Genomic DNA, 22,335 nt, shown 5'->3' with positions numbered 1-22,335 from the left:
CCTTTGTCATGACGTCAGACGCAAACTAGTCTTTTTTTAATTCGGTCTTTAATTATAGGTTGTAGCCTCAGCGCTCATCAGCAGCCACACCACCTCAATGCCTTCGGTGTGATCAGCAGCTTTATCGTTGAAGACAAGTTGGAAAACCGTTATGCTGTGGCAATGGGAATACACCTCAAACAAGGTTTAATTTCATGATTACATGAAACCTGATTATTAATGCAAAAACTTTGGCTGGAGAAGTTGAAGCTGACGTTCATGGCGACACTTTGGATGTGATAATTTGACATCATGGATTGTTTTGTGCAAAATTGGAGGTATTTTTGTGCCACGGCGAGTCAGCAGACCGACTGGCATGCATGCTAGGCTCGACTAGGCCACAATCATGATCCGATGCATTTGAACTGCAATGTATGGTATGATACGCCTAGTCGCGCCTATGGCCGGCTTCATTGCTGCCCGGGCATTGCTGATCAAATACATGTACTAAAGTATTGCAATTTTATTGCGTTGATATAATTCGGAATAATTCGTTTTAAAGTATTTGCTTCCCCAATTCCCATGCGTGGTTGTGTTTTATGTTCTACTGAGTACTGTTGCAATATTTTTGCATGCATACCCATGACCGTTTCAAGACTTTGACTGAGAAATTTGCTTTTTGTTTGTTAAGATAAAAATCAAAAATCAAATGCAAGAATCATCTTTCCCCACACAATACTTCTTACAAACAAGGTGTTGATATTGGCCCTTTCGATGCAAGACAAAGCACAAATGAAGGAAACAAAACAAAACAATGTTTTTTATTTTTATTCAATTACACATACAAAAGAGTAATGACCTATAAAAAGACCCCCTAAATATAATAATATTAATATTATTTTAGTCCTGAATACAAAATATAATAAACAAGCATTAAAAAATCTGAAACGTTACAATCGTAATTTTCAGTCAAAAAATCCACGAGAAATGACTCTTGATAGGGGCCTACAACTTAGGCATATATGCATTTAAAAACAGAAACGGCTGCCTGCATCTGGAACTCTTCATATCTGAAAGTTTGAAGGTCTTATTTCATACATCAGAATTATCTGCAAGATTGCAAGATGGCTTTAGGTGACCGTGGCCCTATTGGCTAATGCACAAATTTAGATTTTCTTTCTATTTAAATAATATGTTAAAGCTTATGCCCTGTAGATTACATTCGGTTCTTGAGATATGGCCTGTCAAAATGGTGCGAACCCAAAACAAAAAATTGGCAACAACTTTCTTTTTATTTTCTATATTTTTGACAAGTCCAGTTGCCAGATGATTTTCTAATTACATGTATGAATTATGCAAAGTAAAGATTTCAGATACAATTAAAAGAGCTATAGTAGGCCTACTGAGGCATGGTACATGGGTAGAACACACACTGTAGACCTACTACAAAATTACGGTTGCGTTTTGGCAAATTTCAATTTGCATAATTAATTTGGGCCACTTATTAGAAAAGTTGATTAGGGCCCTAATTAATTATGCAAATGGAAATTTGCATGGAAAAAGGCATTCATGGGTTTTATATCTTATTTTGTAGCCGATCTGAACATTCTACTTTGTACAATTCTTGCATATATAATTAGAAAATAAGGCCTACCTGACATCATTGCATATCAAAAATAAAAGAAATTTGTTGCCAACTTCTTGGTTTCGCGCCATTTTGACAGGCCATATATTTTGGTAACCGAATATCCGATTAAAATAAAATTTTCAGTCTTGTAATCAGGAGAGAATGGGCTCACATATTTCAATCAGACAAAAATCTATATCCAATAGCGTTACCTTAAAGCTAGCATTATAAGTGTCTCCTTAACTAATAACAAAAGGTGCCCACTGGTATCTTGGAGGCATTGTCTTTTTTAAAGACATTTCTTGTTTAAATAACTTTTCATTCATAAATTACATACAATTACTAAAATCGCTGCAACATGATGCATAGTGTGGGTACACCCCATTGCTATTTCATGCACATTATATTTGATCAGCGATACAAGAGGAACTGTAGAAGAGGTTGACTTGCAAAAAAAATTTGGATCGTGCAAATATTATGTTACAATATAACAATAATGATGTCAACAAAACATGGTCATTTCCTTCATCGCGAAAACATCTTTTCGCGGTAGTTGAATTTTGCAAAAATAACAAAATAACCAAATAATTAGATGATTAGTAGTGCATGTTATTAGGTAGTAATTGTAGTTCTTTATGAAGCAGGTCGATCGCGGTAAGTCGTCTTTTACCCAGTAATTTGGCTCACCATACTAGTAAGTTTTGGGTGTCGAATTCGGCATACTTCAATATCTACCGTGCACACCAGTACTAAAAATACATTTCCGGGCCGTGTTTCTAAAGTCAGATGCCCATAAGTGCAATTTGGACCCACAAAAATCAAATTGGAACAAACAAATTTTAACTAAATGGGATCTGAATGGGTCCAGTATAAAAAAGTGTACCCGGTTATTTGAGAGCAAATTTGTGAACCCTGGGCACCAAGCCCGGGATGCAAAGTAGGCCTAGGCCTATGTTTTGATATTCCTTTGTCCGACTTTAATAGATATAGGCCTACTAGTATACAGTCTTGTGAAAGAATACGGTATTAATCTTGTTGACTTTCAGTGTATAGCGTAAACTTTTGAAGAGAAAAATACTGAAATAAAGCCATTCCAGACAAAAAAGATTAAAATGAGTAACATGATCGTTCATTTACACAAAATATTGAATAATACGCCATTTAGGGTACAGTTTTGGTTAAAACGCCATTTAGGGGATGATTTTGGTTAATCACGCCATTAAGGGTTTGAAATATGTAGAGTTACGCCGTTTAGGGTGCAAATTAACCAGCACTGATTACGCCACTTAGGGTCCTGTTTTGGGATTGATTAACAAGCATGAGTAGCTCCATTATATGTGAGTGACCCCCCCGGGAGACAATATTGTTAAAATAATCAGTACATATTTTTTTATTATAACTGTGTATCTATTAATTATATTAATACGCATAAATATATTGGTATTCTTTTATAATGGTCCAAAATTTGTTACAAAAACCAGCATTAACTTTGAATCTAAAATAGAAACACATATTACCAAAACAAAGATGTCAGCGCCCATGGTACAATATTTTCGTTGAACACAACCATTACATGATTGACAACAGTGTGGTAGCAACTGGGAAGTGGGAACAGGGCCTAGGGTTTTGGAACAGATTTTGGAAGAATGCAGAGCTCAGTCATGTAAAGGATTCTTGCAAATGTAAGAATGTAATTGTATATTCCTGTTCGTTTGGCTTCACTTCACCTGATGAAGTGAAGCGTTCCGTTGACGTTGTTCAATACAGTAGTCAGTATCATGACATGAGTCAGACACAGACTTTAAGGTACATATTTCGAGGTGCATAACAAACACCAAATTGGTGTCATAACAAACACCAAATTGGTGTATCTGTCGTATGACCTTTCACATGCATGCATTCTTTTGTCGAAAGTGACATGGTCTTTCAATTCGTGCCGAGTGTCTGACCTTGGTACCCTGAGTAAAGACAGGTAAAGATAGTCACTTGTGCTGAGCATGAAATTGGTCACTTATCGCTCACTGTTCAAAATGTGACATCTACACCAATTACAATTACAGTCCCCGAAACTGTCTACTTTTTAGCCGACCTCAATTCCGAAACATTTAGTGATAGTTAAAAATGCGATCCCCAACCCTTTGGTTACCTTTGGACGAATTTTTCGAAATCTCTGCGGAGTCTCCGTGTCTGAAATTCCCCGGTACAAACATCGAAAATGTCGCAATTCTCAGTTCTCGGTGATGATACTATATCCGCATCGCTGTTTTCATACATGAATATGCATATATCTCTGACCCCTGTAAGGTCAAAAACGTGGCGTTGATTTCAACCAATCCGATCCACCGTTTAATAAGCAGCTTGATACTGACGTCATATCTGAGGTGACCAGGAGGCAGGAGCTACCATTTTGGTAAACTGAACTCGACTCGTGCGTTCTTTTGGTTCACATAAATCGAACAAAATTTTCAATAACGGGTAATAGTATGATTTCAATTTTTTATTAATGAAGTTACTTATAGTTTTGAGGAATGACAAAGTTGTTTTTGGAAACTTAGATGTTTGTTTCAACTGATGATGTAGGATCGCAAGGTGAGTGAATTCGTGAAGAGATTTGCTTGTTTGAGCATGGAAGAAAGAGATGAGAAGGAACCACAACGACTTCGATCGGCCAAGTTTTAATCCGCATATCTATTGACGCATGAAAAGAAAAGCTATCAACGGTACTTACTTTCATGTATGATCCATTTACCGCGACCGATGCTTGGCGAAATCATTACTGGAAAAAAACTATAACAAACCCATCCAAGAACAAACAAACGCTACCCAGAAGTAAGATTATGGAATTTCACTGATGCTCTGAACATGTATAGTAGCTTTGTTTTGGGATCTACAGTCAAACTGTTTTCTTGATCGTGTTGTGTAGAAAATGTCCTTTAAAAAAAATCGAAAAGGTCATCAAAATCGGCCGGTTTTTTGCCGAGTTTCATCTTTAGCAAATAAGGTAAGATTTTGGTGACTTTTTCGATGAAAAATAGATGCAAAATGTTCTTAAATAATGTACAATGTTCCGGTTGAGTCCGGTACATGAAACCTGTTTAATTTAATAGTTTATATGTGTATAATCGTAACTAGCTAACTCGTTTCAGTGCCAAAGACTGCCAACTCTGAGAAAAAAGTCATCAAAGTTCGGGAAAATTGGGCGAAATGGAAGAAAAAGATGTAGGCCATCAATGACCGATGATCACGTCACCAGAAAAAATCCTATAGAGTGCTTGCACGGAAGGTCATTAGTTCAAATCATTCTTCAGACACGCTCCAGAAGACATGCAAATACATGGAGTACAATACCAATCACCTATTTAACGCGGGGTATTGATCAAAGTAAATCCTCATGAATAACAATGTCAATTAAATGTCGGTAAAGGGAGTGGACAAAGTGAATGCGTTCGTTGTGGTTCCTTCTTATCTCTTTCTTCCATGGTTTGAGTGATAGCAGGATACGGGATGTAGGCTAGTCCTCTGTGTTTGACCGGCTCCGACGTCTCAATTCACGACGTCTCAATTCGTACCTGCAGCAATACTGCGTATTGCTGTATGGAACCAGATATATGACCTTGGCAGACTTGACTATGCTTCAGTGATCATGAAAGGATCTGCCCCAATAATCCCAAGCTATTGTCTGAAACTGCACCTCGGAAGATGTATGGTAACAACTCAGTCCTCAAATGATAGTCATATAACGACCAAAAGATAAATGACTGACTATCATTGAGGACTGAGTTCCGCAGTCTAGACATGAGTATGGTCATGTTCAACATGTCTTAGGTAACCCAGGCAAACCTTTAGTTAACACATTTGCTAGTCAGTCAAATTCGCCGACAATGTCAATGCATTTTTACATAGAAATTTAAAACAAGTGTCCGAAGAAAGAAACCTACATAAATATGTTTTCTATACTTCACTTGACCCAAATATATGATTTTTTATGGTGATAAGTCACTCGCACATGGAATTTTAGAGGGATTTGGATAGCATTTCCATTAACGCGGCTGTGTACTCTAGCCATTGTTTCTTTCTCAAAATTGAGTTTTTATGATATGTTTGTACCTTGTTATGTTTTTTATAAATACAAGGAATGAAAATCCAGATTTGTAAACTCCAACTGCAATATTTTAAGGATTTTATTTCACTATTCCACTCGTGTTTGAAATTGAAAAGGAAAGAAAATCTTTGTTGTACCAGCAAGGTACACGCAAGAATAACTCATCGCGTTATGTGTCGCGCAATTTGTTAACGCACAAATACGCTGACGTATATCGCTGACGCTTATCTGCTTGCGCCGGCGCATCTTATGGAAACACCACGGAAGCACTGATTTCACAAAAACCTAGTGGTCAAATGGCTCCGTTTTAGCTGATAAAATGTGGGTTTTTTCAAGTTCTTTCCCCGATTTAAATATCAAGTTATGAATGGATTTCGCTCAAACTTCTCAAGGGGCTGTGGATTTACCCGATGTTCACGTAATATAAGTTTCAAAACGAAAACTGTCGCATTCTCCTGTGAGATTCGATGAAAGTGCAAAATGTGACCACTTTAAACTTCAACGCCATTATTTCAATGTTCATTTTCTCGGTAAATGACGATTTAAGTACACGATAACTCAATAAATACAGCATCTATAGGTAAGCAAATATGATTATCGTAAAAAGCATGATCGACTCAAGAAACGGTTTTCTCATTTTTTTATATTTTGGTCTATTTCCGATTTTGGGCATCATTTTGTGCAAATAGGCGTTTTGAATTTTAAAAGTTCATTTTGATGCCTTATATGGTCAATATCTCAAAAATTAAGGCCAATATCAAAAAAATAAAAAACCGTTTTTGGAATGGAGCCTCAAGATTGAGCTAAAACAAAATAAAATATTTTGGAAAGAGTGTTTTTTGTTATGATGTACCTAACAAATATTGCCAAAAACTCACTTTTTGTGATTTTCTTCAAAATTGTTGTTTTTACCCCAAATCTGTATTTATATTAAGATTTATTGATGTCTTGCCTTCATAAAAATGTATACTTTTATATGTTTTGCGCGAATAATTACAAAGTTATTGCACTTTTACTACATGCATGTCTGAGAGTACACAGCCACCTTAAAAAAAGCTGCTATCATAATGAGACTAAGATCTAGAAACACCCCCGAAATGCCGTTTTGGGGAATTTTGCTAGCTGAAACTTTTTGATGAAAGTCAATCTTTGACAAGATGTAACTTTGCTACGGAAAGTGCTATGAAAAAATGGTTTTCAGTTTTGGCTTTGTTTACTCAAGGGCTTTAATTTGATATATAAAATGATGCAGTTTGATGGCAAATTTAAATTCACCTAGCATACCTACATGTCTTACATGACCATACTGAACAACGCTTCAGGTGAAGTGAAGCCAAACGAACAGGAATGATGTTGGTATTGCTAGTACGGTACATACACCAATTCACCAGTAGTACATGTATATGATGCATGTACAGATTTACAGATCACACACAGTATGGTATACTACATGTATATGACAGCGATATTTTCTTCCTGAAAGCATGGAAAGTGCATGTTCACCTGTATTCAACTGTAATACTGGCCGACTAATCGCATAAACCACGACAGTGTCACGCGATGCTACGCAGATTGAACGGCGAATGAGTTGTTGATGTGATGATGTGTTTCAACTAGCCAATTTATTTATTTATTACATCTTCTTTAGGGATATCAGTGAAACACTGTTTTCCATGGGTGCCCAGGCTGCCCCAGGCCGGGGTCAAACAAAATACATCAAAAGGTTAAAACATTACATATGAAATATACAAATGCTTAAAAGTACATAGAGAAATAAAGCAAAATACAACAATACATTATTAATATATACTAGGGCTAGTGTAAAAAAGCAAATGTTAAGAAATAGGCCTAATCTGTTTGAAAATTGAAACACTAGCAGGAAGAGGTTGTTTGGCCATGACAGGCAGATTATTAAAAGTTACCACCCCCCTAGAGATAAATTTTCTTTCATCTGAGTTGTTTCTACATAAAATTTGAACCAGATTTCCTTAAGAGCCAGCTCTCGTACTAAATATGACTGTCAGAAACTGAGTTGAAAATATTGCACAAATTGGAAGGAAGTTTTTGAGCAAGGCTTTATTTGTATACCAAAATGTTGAGATGTGCTGAACGCCGATCAGAAAGTTTTTGCCAATCCAAACCTGACTTCATGTTTACACCATAAACTATGCTCACATGATGTGCACCAAAATAAAACTGCTAAAATTTCACAAAAGATGCTAGAGCATATAAAGGGCATTTCGTGATCCACACCCTCATCCACCCACTTTTCTCCAAAAAAAAAGGTGAGATTTTTATCACTGGCATGACTGGAAAGGGACATACATGTACTACTATTCAGGCGGCGAATGGCATGATTGAGCGGGCAACTTGTGAAACCGCCCGGCCGTATGGCATTTTCCATATACTTGGTTAGTTTTGTGGGGTTCATTATCGAACCCCAATGGTTTAGCTTGTATTTATATTATTTATTAACATACATGTATATCCTTGACAAGATTGGTACAAGTCTAACCATCAGAAGCGGCATAATGGAGAGAAAGCTGAAGTACTTTGGCCATATTGTCAGGAAACATGGAGGTGTAGAAAAACAGATTTTGCAAGGGGCCATGGAAGGCAACGAGGAAGAGGACGCCCACCAACATCTTGGACTAATGACGTGAAGCTGGTTTCTAACCAGGGAATGCAAGGTGCAACACACTTGGCATCGGATCGAGTGAGATGGCGTACTCTTGTGAAGACCACAGCAGCGCTACACAGCGCCACCTGACACAGAGAGAGAGAGATAGGCCTATTTGTTTGTGATATTTCAAGCGCTTTAAAATTTCAAAATAATCCCATTCAATTACATGGTTGACGATGGAAATTTACTGAATTTAGAGAATGCATGTCATTCACCACCTGCTACTATTTCAGTACCAGCTCATAGTGCATCATTTAAAAAGTTTTTCTGATCCCAAAAATTCCACTGGAGGGCAAGCAAATATATTTTTGCCTAATTATTACACAGGCCATAATATTTATAACCATGAAAATGTAAATATGTACCGGTATTCCGGTAACCATTTAAAATAAGTTGCTTTATTTTCTGTAAAATTTTCAGAATAGTCAGAGAATGAATTTGGACGCAGCCACGGCACAAGCGCCACCAACGGCAGAACTCAAGATAATTTACCAAAGTCAAAATTTCATAGTAGTGGACAAGAACTTTGATGTGAAGATAAACAGTGATGATGAAAGTGACCAAGTAACCGTAGCAACACAGCTTGTTGAGAGGTTTCCAGACAATGTTGATGATACTATTCATCACAAATTCAGGTTTGTATGCAAGACATGTTGAAATAATTAGTATTATTGTCTGATAAGGCCAAGTAAAATAATAACACATATGTGAGTGGACGCGGCGAATCAGCCGTAAACTCGGCAAATTGTATTCTGAGTTAAAGTATAAAATGTATGTGAAGGTCGATTCATAGGTGTATCAATTAGCTAAGATAAGTATCTTATCAAACGCTGTTTAAATCAATCAATAATACTACTGCTGAAGAGGATAATAAGCTTCTACCTATTTCTATAGAATAGTTCTTGTCTTTGTTTGCTTTGGAATCCTGTTCAAGTGATAGATAACAAAGCATTGTATTTTGTCTAGGTATGCATAATCAACAATGAACAATGAGAGGATATTTCTGAACCTCGTTGACTTGGGGATGATTTGAAATGACCGCCAATTATGACTGTTGGATATTTATTACCAGAAATGTAGAAAAAGAGACACATGTAGAACCGATAAAAATACAATTTTGTCGAAGGAACAGAGTTCAACAAATCATAACCCCGCTTTTGGATATCGTTTGAAGTCAAATGATATACCATTTTAAAGCTTATGGTATATATTTTCTAAACACGAAATAAAACAAAATTGACCGGGCCGACTTTACGGCTGATTCGCCGCGTCCAGTCACATATTGTCTAAACATTCTCAAAATTGACCATTGTAATTGCAAAGGCTTTGTCAACATTATCATAAAAATGGGGAGGCTCTAACATTTTTGTTATTTCCCCAAAGCCTTACCCCTTGAAGAGAGTGTTTGAAACATGTTTATAAATCATAACCAAACTAACTGAAAGTGGGTATGACACAAATTTACTTGGCCTAATGTAACCCCAGTGGTGGCAGGGGGATTTTTTTTTTTGGGGGAGCATTGGGGGTAAAGTGAATTTCAGGGGGGGCAAAATCAACAAATATTATAAAATTGCCGCAAAAGTGGAAATTTATGTAATTTTTGTTTTTTGCCTCAAAAGTGGGGGGCAAACTGGGAAATGCCCCTTGCTCCTAGCACCACCACTGTGTAACCCAGGTTATCTTACCTGCCTGGAGGGGAGATATAATGCTGCATAGGCTCTTATGTAAGGGACTGTGCAATAATTATGAGGCCTGGGGGAGGGTAAAATTGGGGGAGGGATTTTGGTCAGCTGAGGGGGGGGGCAAGCAATTTTTGGGGGGGCAAAGATTTTATGGTAGACCAAAGTGGAGGAGGCAAGCCACATTGACCCCCATTTTTCAACTCCTTCTCACCTAACCTCTTTGTTTTTCTCTTAATTATTATTTTTTCTCTAAATTGATCAAATCTTTGTAATTTCCTCCAAAATGTTCACATTTCAGCAATTTATGCTATAACAAAATTGTCCAGATCTCACAACATCCACATCAGACATCACCTATTTTCAGTGACCTCTTTAGTATTGATTGACCTCGCTGGATTCTTTCAATTTACTAAGTTATGTTATCAGACTTGTACATTGTTCGGACTATTCAAGCAGTGCATGCAGCTCTTGGCATTTTGCAGTCACCTGACTCTTTCATTTTGTCTTTGAAATATCAGATTTGTGCATCCTTTAGACTATTCAACCAGTTCTATGGTGGCGCCACAGGAGGGATGAGGGGGAAAATGCCCCAGACAGATAGACAGAACTGTTGCCCCCTCCCCCACTAAAAACCCAATATTACGAAATTTCACCTCTTGTTTTGTTGATTTTGCCCCCCCTGAAATTTACTTTGCCCCCTCAATGCCCCCCCCCCCCGGAAAAAATTCCTGGTGCCACCACTGGTTCTTGGCATATTGCTGTCACTGGAGTCTCTTTCATTTTATCTTTGAAATATCAGATTTGTGCATCGTTTAGACTACTCAACTAGTGGAGCTCTTTGTATTGCCCTCAATAAGAAGGCATCTGCTGTGGCTGGTGACAAATTCAAAAACAGGGAAGTCATCAAGGAATATTTAGCTCTGGTAAGAAGCTTTAATTTACTGATATTCGGACTTTCTGTAATTAGTACAGTATGCAATTTGGGCACACATGTTATACCTCTTTTCTTTAAAACATGCATGGACTTGATGATCAAATTGAGCTTTTTCAGAACAGTCAAGTATTGTACATTTTATTTATCAATTTGAATTGTTAAAATCACGAGAGAGGCTATAATAGTATTAGAGACTGCCTTTATCTGGGCATCAATATGTCTGGAGAGTTGACCCCTAACATAGTGGGTGTCAAATAAAAACCATTATAATCTCAATGGCTCTTGATAAATTTTCACATGGTTTCGATAACTTTTCCCTCAAAAACATACTTATAGCCATAATGTATGGTTTCCATGAAAGTTTAGTTTTGTTATTCTTTACTCAAAATGCTAGATGCTGATTCCATTTAGTTGGGACATATGTAGACATTACAAATATGCCCCAAAAAAATCAGGTTTGAAAAGTAGAGCTATGAGTTTTAAAATATTGGACGAGACGTAGTCGAGTCCAATATTTAAAACTCATAGCTTGACCAATAAATATTGGGCGTAAAGCATCCAATTTTGTCATTATTATGTTTTGGATCCAATATTTTTACACACTTGGATTCAACAAAACATAATAATGGATCAACACTTATTCAACAGGATCCACCAATCTGCAGAATTCTTGTAATGGTCATTTTTGACAAACATCTTAAATGTTTTTCTATTAATTTTTATGGAGTGAAATTCAGTGAATGCTTATCTTGGTCCCGAATCTTGGTACTTTTGCTGATAAGATGAAATGTAATGGCGGTACCCATGTCCACCAAGTGAATGCACCTAGATGTTCTCCATGATGAATTCATATTTGAATCGATAATTCAATCCTTAAATCATTACTAAACACTGAGGACTACAAAAAGTGAATTTGAGTGTTTATCCTACTTTTTTGCAGGTTAGAGGTCATGTGTCAGAGGTCAGTATTACTATAGACAAACCAGTTTATCCAAATCCAGAAGAAGGATTGGCCCATATGATGTGTGTTGCTGATGACCCACCTGTGGACATTAAGACAAAGAGTGCAACAACAGAGCTTGAAGTGTTACAGTTGGGAATGTATGATGGAGAACCAGCAACCAAAGTGAAACTTTGTCCTAAAACAGGTGATTATGATTACCAAAACACATTTACCGGCAACCATTGGAAATCTGTTCACCTGAGGGGGTTGAAGGTATATGGGGATGTGCCACCATTTTGGGGGTACCTTCATCGATTTCGGTATACCGATGTATGTATTTTCAGTGGAGGCCATGGGCACATTTGGTCAAAAGTGCCTGTAAAAAATTTATTTTTTTAAATATTTCTTGAATGATCTTTCTTCTCTATAGTATAGGCCTACATAGTTTTGAATACTTTTACTATTTTAGGATGAATTGCTTGCAATTTCAAAATTAATATTTTCCATGTTATTGATACTCAATTTCAGATTTGTGTACGATATAGTGATTGTTTGTTTCAAAAGATTGACAAGACAAGAAGGGCAAAACTACTTTTTCCTGGGGAAGGACAGATTAAAATGTTAACCCCATGAGAACTACCTGCTGATTGGCCAGAAAGAAGTTTCCATTATCAATTGGACCAATTAGCAATATTGTTAGAATAATTTGACCACACAAAAAATTGGAGTGAATTGTTTGCAAAGCTCCATTCTGATTGGTGATTAAAGTAAAGATATCATGTAATTGACCAATCAGAGGCAATGTTAGATCGGCAGGTAGTGCTCGGGGGGTTAATAATCGCTTGCCTTCATTACACATCGGAGGGGGGGTACATTTTATGAGGCTACATCAATCCTCAGGCATTGACTTTCCCGAGATTAACATTTATTTATAGCTTTTCTGTTTTTCCTGTAGGTCGCAGACACCAACTTCGTGTACACTGCCAATCTATAGGCTACCCAATTGTTGGGGACTATACATATAGCTTCCGTCAAGATGTTAAACCATACCGAATGATGCTGCATTCGTTTAAGCTTACCATACCAATACCAAATGAACTTATAGATGTCATTGCAACTGACCCATTTACAACAGAGCTGGACTCAAAATGGCAGCCACTTGTAGCCAGTAGGTAACACATGTATGTTACTTCTAACTGTATATATGCATTCTTGAAGGAAAGATGCAGAAAAGCTCAATGGAATGGAAACTCTAGGAATAAACTGACAAAAATGTTTCCAAGGAAAAAGCAATATTTTCAAAGAAAGTGTTGTGAAAACTGCAAATTGAGGAAGCAAGGGTTGATTTCACAAAGAGTAAGACATGTGATGCGATCAAGCCAAATCAGTCGGAACTCGGAAATATTGATTTGAGATATAGCCAAACAAAGAACACATTTCCTTATATCTTTGGAACTGGTTGGTTCAATTTCAATAGGGTTTCTTCAAAATGCAACTTTGTAAATGGTTTTTACTATCCTATAAGAAACTGAAAATTTAATATTCCCAAGTTCCGACTGATTTTTGCTTAATCGCATCACATATGTCCCAAACCTTTGAGTTATTAGGTCTACATACTTTTGTATGTATGGATTTTACGTTTCATATGGACATCCATTCCATTAAGGGATAACAACATTTGCACAATATTTGTTGTGAGATATGAGAGTACATCAAATTGCATTCTGAATAAAAGGAATGTCCTTCTGATATCAAATAATTTAGATTTTTTGAAATTCACTATAGAAATACAAATATTATGGCAAATTATTATTATTAAAAATGTTTAACAGTCTTGGAAGTAATCAAATGATATGTAAAAATTGTAGGTCTTTGGGGGGAAAATCTACAATACAAAAGGTCAAATGGACAGCTTTTCCTCCCAGCTACAAACGTTTTAAGTACATATCATTAGATTAGTCTACTTTGTGGACTGTTAAATAGCAATATAAAAAATATAAATTTTTGTTAATTTGCTCTATCAGGACATTCCTCGTATTCAGAATGCAATTTGATGTGCTCTGAGGTCTCACAAAATATACTTTGCAAACATGTTGCTATCTGATTACTTAACACCTTGAAAATTGCAATCAGCATATATTCCAATATCTAATATTCTAGCTAAATATTGCTATCTTTAAAGTGTATTTCACTGTCAAGTATGCCATGGAAATAGTAGTTGAGAAGGAATCACAACCAGCCATCATCAAAGTTCCAAACACATTGCCGACATGTACATTCACGTTGCTATTGTTATATCATAATCCTCGGGCGATTGTCATCGGTGACGTAATATTTCTATGACATGACATTTTCAATTCTAAGGCTGCAGTCAAGCGACCATTGCTTATGGATTAACAAGGCCTTGTGAGCAGGAAAGGGCTGGAAATACGAATGCATTATGGGATAACATAGCCAAAAATAATGCCTTGTGGGAAGGATGTATTACCAAAATCAGAAATAGAAAGTCATATATTTGAAACATTTAGCGGCAAATTTACCTATAGGGGAGGTCTGGGGAACATACATGTATGAAGGCAATTTGATATAATTGATTTTGCGTTTGTCTTAAGATAGAATCTGTTCCAATTTTCCAAAAACAACCGGAAAAACTTGTTTATAGATTTACATTTTAATTAAATTTGGGGTCAGCGAAAATACAATTATCCTTACAAAAGGTAAAACTTTTTTTAAAGTGCCTTTAATCGAATATACAACGTATTTTGATTAAATTTCCCAATATTTGTGTTGTTTTGACTTCCCTGCACATGAAAATACAGAATCTTGTTGCAAATGTTTATAGAATCCAGTCTAAATAAACGTTAAAAGTGTGCTTTATAAACCAAGGTCACAACAACCGGTTCAAAATTTGTTTGCTCGCAAAGATTTAACGCTATGAACTTCCAGTTATGCTACCAAATCACGCTGATGGCGGCAATATGAATGTCCTCAAAAGGGAATTTGTTGAGTCCTCTTCCTTTGTAATGAAGAATATAGATAAGAGGGATTAGTCACAGGCAATCGATTTTGTTGTGATTCCTTCTCATCTACTATTTCCATGCACATACCCATAGAACCCAGATATGGAAGTACCCCTCCATCAGACTTTCAGTCATGCAGTTTTGAGCTCTTAGTGGTGCCCATTGTACAGGGGCTATTTTAACGTGCCTCACTGTCACGTACGTGTCAAGGTAAAATATTCGTACAGTGACAATTAACAATCCGTGTAGCTATGCTTTAATAGTAGACAATGGTAGAGCCTTTCTTACGGTCACATTCAGGTAAAAATGTCAATTTTTTTACACAGCCGTGACGTTAGTCACGGCTGTGTCTTTTTTCTTACAGGTTCTTCTTTACACAGCCGTGACGTTAGTCACGGCTGTGTCTTTTTTCTTACAGGTTCTTTCTTTCTTTCTTTCTTCTTCTTTCTTCTTCTTCTGTCAACCATTACATTTGCTCTAGCACTCACATGCTTACATCGATTTTGACCTAACTTCGTCACAATGATCATTGACCTTGCCCCTACATGTCACATGAAACTCGTGGGGTCAAAGATCATGTTGGGGTCACAGGGGTCAAAAACGTGATTTCAACACAAAATGCACCATCTCCTACAAATTACGTAGGACAGTGACGCAACTTGCACACATGCATTGTAATTACCCAGTGTCTATAAGGTGTACACATATTTGGGGTCAAAGGTCATTAAGGGGTCACTTCCGGCATAAAACGGAATACCTTCAATTTTTTTTTATCAGCTCAGGAAAACATAGGACAGTAACGGTATGTTCACATTTGAATTGCAATTACCCAATGTACATGTGGTATTTTTTTATTTGGGGTCAAAAGGTCATTAAGGGGTCACTTCCGGTTTAAAACAAAATACCTTTAAAATGCATCTTCTCCCACAAATTACGTAGGACATTGACACCACTTGCACACATGCATTGTTATTAACCAGTGTCAATGTGGTGTACACAGATTTTGGGTCAAAGGTCATTAAGTGGTCACTTCCGGTATAAATCGAAATATCTTCAACAAATTGTATAAACTAAGAAAAACATAGGAGAGTGATGATATGTTCACACATGAATTGTGTTTACCCAATGTATATATGGTATTTTTTTATTTGGGGTCAAAGGTCATTAAGGGGTCATTTCCGGTATAAAACGAAATACCTTTAAAATGCATCTTCTCCCACAAATTACGTAGGACAGTGATGCCACTTGCACACATGCATTGTTATTAACCAGTGTCAATGTGGTGTACACAGATTTTGGGTCAAAGGTCATTAAGTGGTCACTTCCCGTATAAATCGAAATATCTTCAAAAAATTGTATAAACTAAGAAAAACATAGGAGAGTGATGATATGTTCACACATGAATTGTGTTTACCCAATGTATATATGGTATTTTTTTATTTGGGGTCAAAGGTCATTAAGGGGTCATTCCCGGTATAAAACGAAATACCTTTAAAATGCATCTTCTCCCACAAATTACGTAGGACAGTGATGCCACTTACACACATGCATTGCTATTACCCAGTGTCTATGGGGTGTACACAGATTTGAGGTCAAAGGTCATTAAGGTGTCACTTCCGGTATAAAACGAAATAACTTCAAAAAACGTTATCAGCCAAGAAAAATATAGCACAGAGACGGTACATTCACTCATGAATTGATGTTACTCAGTGTATACGTGGTATTTTTTATTTGGGGTAAAAGGTCATTAAGGGGTCACTTCCGGTCTGAGACATAAAAGCCTTCAAAATGCCCTTCTGCCATAAATAACATGGCAAAGTGATGCCACGTGCACACATACGTTGACATTAGCCAATGTTTATGGGATTTTCATATATTTTGGGGTCAAATGTCATTAAGGGGTCAAAAAACGGCTGTGTTCGTGGTCTTAGACCACAGCTAAGTCTAGTTCTTTCTTTCTTCTTCTTCTGTCAACCATTACATTTGCTCTAGCACTCACATGCTTACATCGATTTTGACCTAACTTGGTCACAATGATCATTGACCATGCCCCTACATGTCACATGAAACTCGTGGGGTCAAAGGTCACGCAGAAGTCACAGGGGTCAAAAAACGTGATTTCAACTAAAAATGCATCTTCTCCTACAACTTACGTAGGACAGCGACCCCACTTGCACACATGCATTGTTATTACCCAGTGTCTATGTGGTGTACACAAATTTGGGGTCAAAGGTCATTAAGGGTCACTTCCGGTATAAAACGAAATATCTTAAAAAATTTGTATAAGCTAAGTAAAACATAGCACAGTAACGGTATGTTCACATATGATCTGCAGTCACCCAATGTATATGTGGTATTTTTTTTCTTGGGGTCAAAGCTCATTAAGGGGTCACTTCCGGTATAAAAAGAAATACCTTTAAAATGCATCTTCTTCCACAAATTATGTGCGACAGAGACGCCACTTGCACACATGTATTGATATTACCCAGTGTCTATGGGGTGTACACAAATTTGGGGTCAAAGGTCATTAAGGGGTCACTTCCGGTAAAAAACGAAATATTTTTAAAAATTTGTATAAGCTAAGTAAAACATGAGACAGTAACGGTATGTTCACACGTGATCTGCAGTCACCCAATGTATATGTGGTATTTTTTTATTTGGGGTCAAATCTCATTAAGGGGTCACTTCCGGTATAAAACGAAATACCTTCAAAAATTTTTATTAGATAAGTAAAACATGGGACAGTAACGGTATGTTCACACATGATCTGCAGTCACCCAATGTATATGTGGTATTTTTTTATTTGGGGTCAAATCTCATTAAGGGGTCACTTCCGGTATAAAACGAAATACCTTTAAAATGCATCTTCTTCCACAGATTCTGTAGGACAGTGACGCCACTTGCACACATGCATTGTTATTATCCAGTGTCTATGGGGTGTACACAGATTTGGGGTCAAAGGTCATTAAGGGGTCACTTCCGGTATAAAACGAAAATCTTTAAAATGCTTCTTCTTCCACTAATTACGTAGGACAGTGACGCCACTTGCACACATGCATTGTTATAACACAGTGTCTATATGGTGTACACATATTTGGGGTTAAAGGTCAGTAAGGGGTTACTTCCGGTATAAAACGATATACCTTCAAAATATCCCTTCTGCCACAAAAAGCATAGCAAAGTGATGCCACGTGGACACGTGCATTGACATTAACCAATGTCTATGGGGTTTTCATACATTTTGGGGTCAAAGGTGATTAAGGGGTCACAACACGGCTGTGTTCGTGGTCTTAGACCACAGCTAAGTCTAGTTATTTTTGAAACGCACTCTACTTCATCAACACTTTTATCTCATTGCACGAACGTGACAGTGAGGCACGTTAAAATAGCCCCTGCCGTTGTACATGGAACTATCGTATTTGTGTTAGCTACCAATTTATTTTCTGTCAATTTGGTTCAAGTTTTGTGACATAAATTATGTTACAACATTGCCACACTGTAGGGATTAGAAACTCAGCTATGTGATGTTCCAGTACACAATTCCAGTATCAGGAACTGTAAAAGCTACATAAGTAGTAAGAGAAGGGAAACAGACGTTCGACTCGAAAACTTTGAACGTTCGACCTTGAAACTTCAAACGTTCAAAGTTTCAGCCATCGACGTTCGACCTTGGAACTTCAAACGTTCAACACTCGAAGTTCAAGCGCTCAACGTCGGACGTTTGAGCGTTCGACTCGTTACGATCAACTAGTGTGAAGGTCGTTCATCGAAATACCGGCGTATCTCTATAAAAGCGAGCGGTACGAATATATAAAGTTAACGACTCTCGACAGTTTCATTTTATTTAGAGTATTCGTACGAAGGAGTATCATGATGGAAGAAGTAAGAAAGAAATACAATTATACTACCTATGGAAGAGATTAACTAAAGATAAATCGTTCAAGGATTTTATGAGAACGGTAAGTGAATTATTTTTGTATTAAATTTATTTTACGGATATAAATTTCTACGATTAATTTCGATGTTTAATAAATTCATTCGGGACAGGTATTATTTTTGTTATTATTATTATTAATATTAATTTTTAATATTATATTTTTTTTAATTTATAGAAAGAAAAACAGCGAAGAAGAAGGGAAGTTGAAGTTATTCTTCCAAAGATGAAGAAGATGTAACCGTGGAACTCCAACAAGTGTACAATTAAACAGAAAATTTATTGATTAAAAAAAAAAGACTAACTTTCGACATAATGATCTATTTGGCAATCTACCTTATTCTATTCTAATCTGGTTTTTTTCCATAGACAGCTGATAACGAAACCCCTGACACATTGGATACAGGAGAACAGGAAGAAGAAATGGACACCCTGACACATTGGATACAGGAGAACAGGAAGAAGAAATGGACACCCCCGACACATTGGATACGGGAGAACAGGAAGAAGAAATGGACACCCCCGACACATTGGATATGGGAGAACAGGAAGAAATGGACACCCCGACACATTGGATACGGGAGAACAGGAAGAAGAAATGGACACCCTGACACATTGGATACGGGAGAACAGGAAGAAGAAATGGACACCCCCGACACATTGGATACGGGAGAACAGGATGAAGAAATGGACACCCCCGACACATTGGATACGGCAGAACAGGAAGAAGAAATGGACACCCTGACACATTGGATACGGGAGAACAGGAAGAAGAAATGGACACCCCCGACACATTGGATATGGGAGAACAGGAAGAAGAAATGGACACTTGACCCCGACACATTGGTCACGGGAGAACAAGAAATGGTGAGAATGGTAGAGAGAATCCAGCTAGAATTTCGTCAAAACGTAAGCATATAATTAAATGGAAAATTTACCGATTTAAAAAATATATATATATAACTAACTTACGACATAATGACCTATTCGTCATTTTACCTTTTTTTTTTTTATTCTAATTTTTTTTTCCTTAGCCTACCGATGACGCTTCATTGAATATAGGAAATGGAGGTGGAGAAGACGGGAACAACGCTACATAAAATGTGAGTTTATTTAAAGTTTTGATCTCGCAAAACCTAATAAACAACATTAATAATACATCATACAGATAGCAAGCAATACATGTAATTAATCATTCGCTATTTTTTTAATTAATATTTATTTACAGATAATAGACGAAGCGGCAAAAATTGCAGACATAAATGCGGCTCCACCACCTGGATTTGACGAGGATTTTTGCGTGTGGTTACAAAATAATTCGGATAGCGATTGGTTTTGAGATGAATTTCTCAATCCTAACAATTTTATATTACGTAATTAGTTTTCTTTTTTTCTTTTTTTTAATTATACATGTAGTATTGTAAATAATTTTTAGAAAAAAAAATGTACCGTAATGTAAATAAATTTTAAAAACATTGTACCGTAATGTAAATAAATTTGGAAAAAAAAATAAATAAATAAATCAAAATGTAAATAAAAGAAATAGAGAAAGAGAGAGAGAGAAAAAATGATTACCGACTCCTATTTATTCAGTCTGAATGTGTATGTTCTAGGTAGGGTTTACCGTACGTACGTGGGTGTGTGTGAGGGTATGTGGAAACTATATGGGTGGGGGGGTAAAGGTATATAAGGGTGTGGTCCAAGGTGTAAATGGCGGTGTGAGTCAGGGTGTGTACAACCGACGAGATCGATGCTTGGACACGATGTGACGATTGTAACCCGTATTTCAAATTGTTCATGTGTTACCAGAACCATAAAAAAGACGGTTCAGCTATCAAGCTGTACGGTAACATCTGTAAACAATACTACAAGTGTGCTAAATGCGATAGTCATCAACAAAAATTACCATGTAAAAGGTAAAAAACATGATTGTACAGACATGTGGTGTCGCATCTGTCAAAATAACTAATTTCCCGAGGGACACAAGTGTTACATCAAACCTTGCGAAATATAAAAGGAGAACCAAAAAAGAAGATACAGCTTTCTGTTACATTTTTTTTGACGTGGAAAATCGACAAGAAACCGGTATTCATAAACTTTACCTCTGCGTCGCCCAGAAATCGTGTGGTTCACACGCCGACCGAGCTCTCCAAGAACCTTGCGACGTTTGCGGCGAGGATAAAGAGATGATCTTCAAAGGGGACAATTGTATAGAGCAGTTTTGTCTCAAGCTCTTCAAAAGGGGAAAACCACCGACACCCGATATACTTTGCGCACAACATGAAAGGGTACGATGGGTATTTCATCCTGCAGTTCCTTTTCGACAAAGGTGTCAAACCGAACGTGATCATGAACGGCGCCAAGATCATGTCCATCTTCGTACCCGGACCTAATATCACGTTCAAAGATAGCTTGAATTTCTTTCCGATGCTTCTCTCTAAACTTCCGAAAGCGTTCGGCGTCCAAGAGTTATGCAAAGGACACTTCCCTCACCTGTTCAACACGGAGCGAAATGAAGGTTACGTGAGAGAGTTACCGCCAGTCGAATTCTTTGACCCCAAGGGAATGTCGGAAACTGGTAAGGAACAGTTCATAGCCTGGCACGCGATGGAAAAAGGGATTGGTGTGAGACTTACAAGACGAGCTCCTGAAATACTGCGTTAGTGACGTCGCTATTCTTCGTCGGTGTTCCATGAAATTTAGGGAGATGTTCATGAACGTGACGAAAACCAGTTTAGAAGATCCGGGGGTAGACCCTTTGGACAAACCTCTCACCATCGCTTCCGCATGTAACCTCGTATTACGCCGCAACAACAGAAACCATCGCGATCATCCCTCCCAATGGCTACGGAGCCGGCTAGAACTTTTCGCACGACACTATACGCTGGTTGAACTATGAAGGATGATAGAGTTAATCAGCACGCCATGAACAGGGGCGAGGTACGTCTGCAAAATAGAGTGACTGCGGATGGCGTCTGTTTCGAGACGCCTAAGATCTACTCTTATCTTGGATGCGTGTTTCACGGATGTAAAACTTGTTTCGATGAGGACACTATCAACCCCATATCGAAGAAACCCATGGCCGAGCTTTACAGGATGACGCTCTTCAGAAAGAGACAACTAGCGATCAACTACCCCGGGTACGTCATCGTGGAACTGTGGGAACATGAATGGAAGGAGATTTGGCAGAATCTTTCAAATGAAGAGAAGGACAGGATCAATTTTCCGAACCAATTAGAACCTCTATGGTGGCCGCACCGAGGCAACCAGACTCTTCACCAGGTCAAAGACGGAGAAACCATCAGATACTTTGACTTTACTAGGTAGGTCGATTCACTACCAGCGAAAAACGGGAGGATGTGGGAAATGAAATATGAAATATATACCTCTGTTACCGTCCAGAATGACGCCTCGGCCCGTTTGTACATTTC

General features: G+C 37.5%; 1 protein-coding gene across 1 annotated transcript; it reads left to right on the top strand.

Annotated features, from left to right (window-relative positions):
• The first annotated feature begins 3,134 nt into the window (after positions 1-3,134).
• On the top strand, positions 3,135-20,308 carry LOC140164390 (RNA pseudouridylate synthase domain-containing protein 1-like). The gene is made up of 9 exons (XM_072187669.1): positions 3,135-3,269; positions 8,812-9,026; positions 10,873-10,996; positions 11,948-12,155; positions 12,906-13,118; positions 18,821-18,852; positions 19,274-19,813; positions 19,939-20,007; positions 20,133-20,308. The coding sequence occupies exons 1-8, from the start codon at positions 3,180-3,182 to the stop codon at positions 20,002-20,004; spliced, it is 1,488 nt and encodes a 495-aa protein (XP_072043770.1). The 5' UTR covers positions 3,135-3,179; the 3' UTR covers positions 20,005-20,007; positions 20,133-20,308.
• The last annotated feature ends 2,027 nt before the right edge of the window (positions 20,309-22,335 follow it).

The sequence above is a fragment of the Amphiura filiformis genome, chromosome 11 (assembly GCF_039555335.1).
Source record: "Amphiura filiformis chromosome 11, Afil_fr2py, whole genome shotgun sequence".
NCBI classification, from domain to species: Eukaryota; Metazoa; Echinodermata; class Ophiuroidea; order Amphilepidida; family Amphiuridae; genus Amphiura; species Amphiura filiformis.
The sequence above is the reverse complement of the archived record's forward strand: the minus strand, read 5'-3'. Positions and strand labels throughout refer to the sequence as shown.

Excerpts from the sequence above, each read along its gene's own strand:
- LOC140164390 (XM_072187669.1), top strand. The coding sequence starts at position 3,180 with ATGATTGACAACAGTGTGGTAGCAACTGGGAAGTGGGAACAGGGCCTA. Across the intron at positions 10,997-11,947 it reads TCAAGGAATATTTAGCTCTG|GTTAGAGGTCATGTGTCAGA; the intron begins GTAAGAAGCTTT and ends ACTTTTTTGCAG. Across the intron at positions 19,814-19,938 it reads AGCTAGAATTTCGTCAAAAC|CCTACCGATGACGCTTCATT; the intron begins GTAAGCATATAA and ends TTTTTTCCTTAG.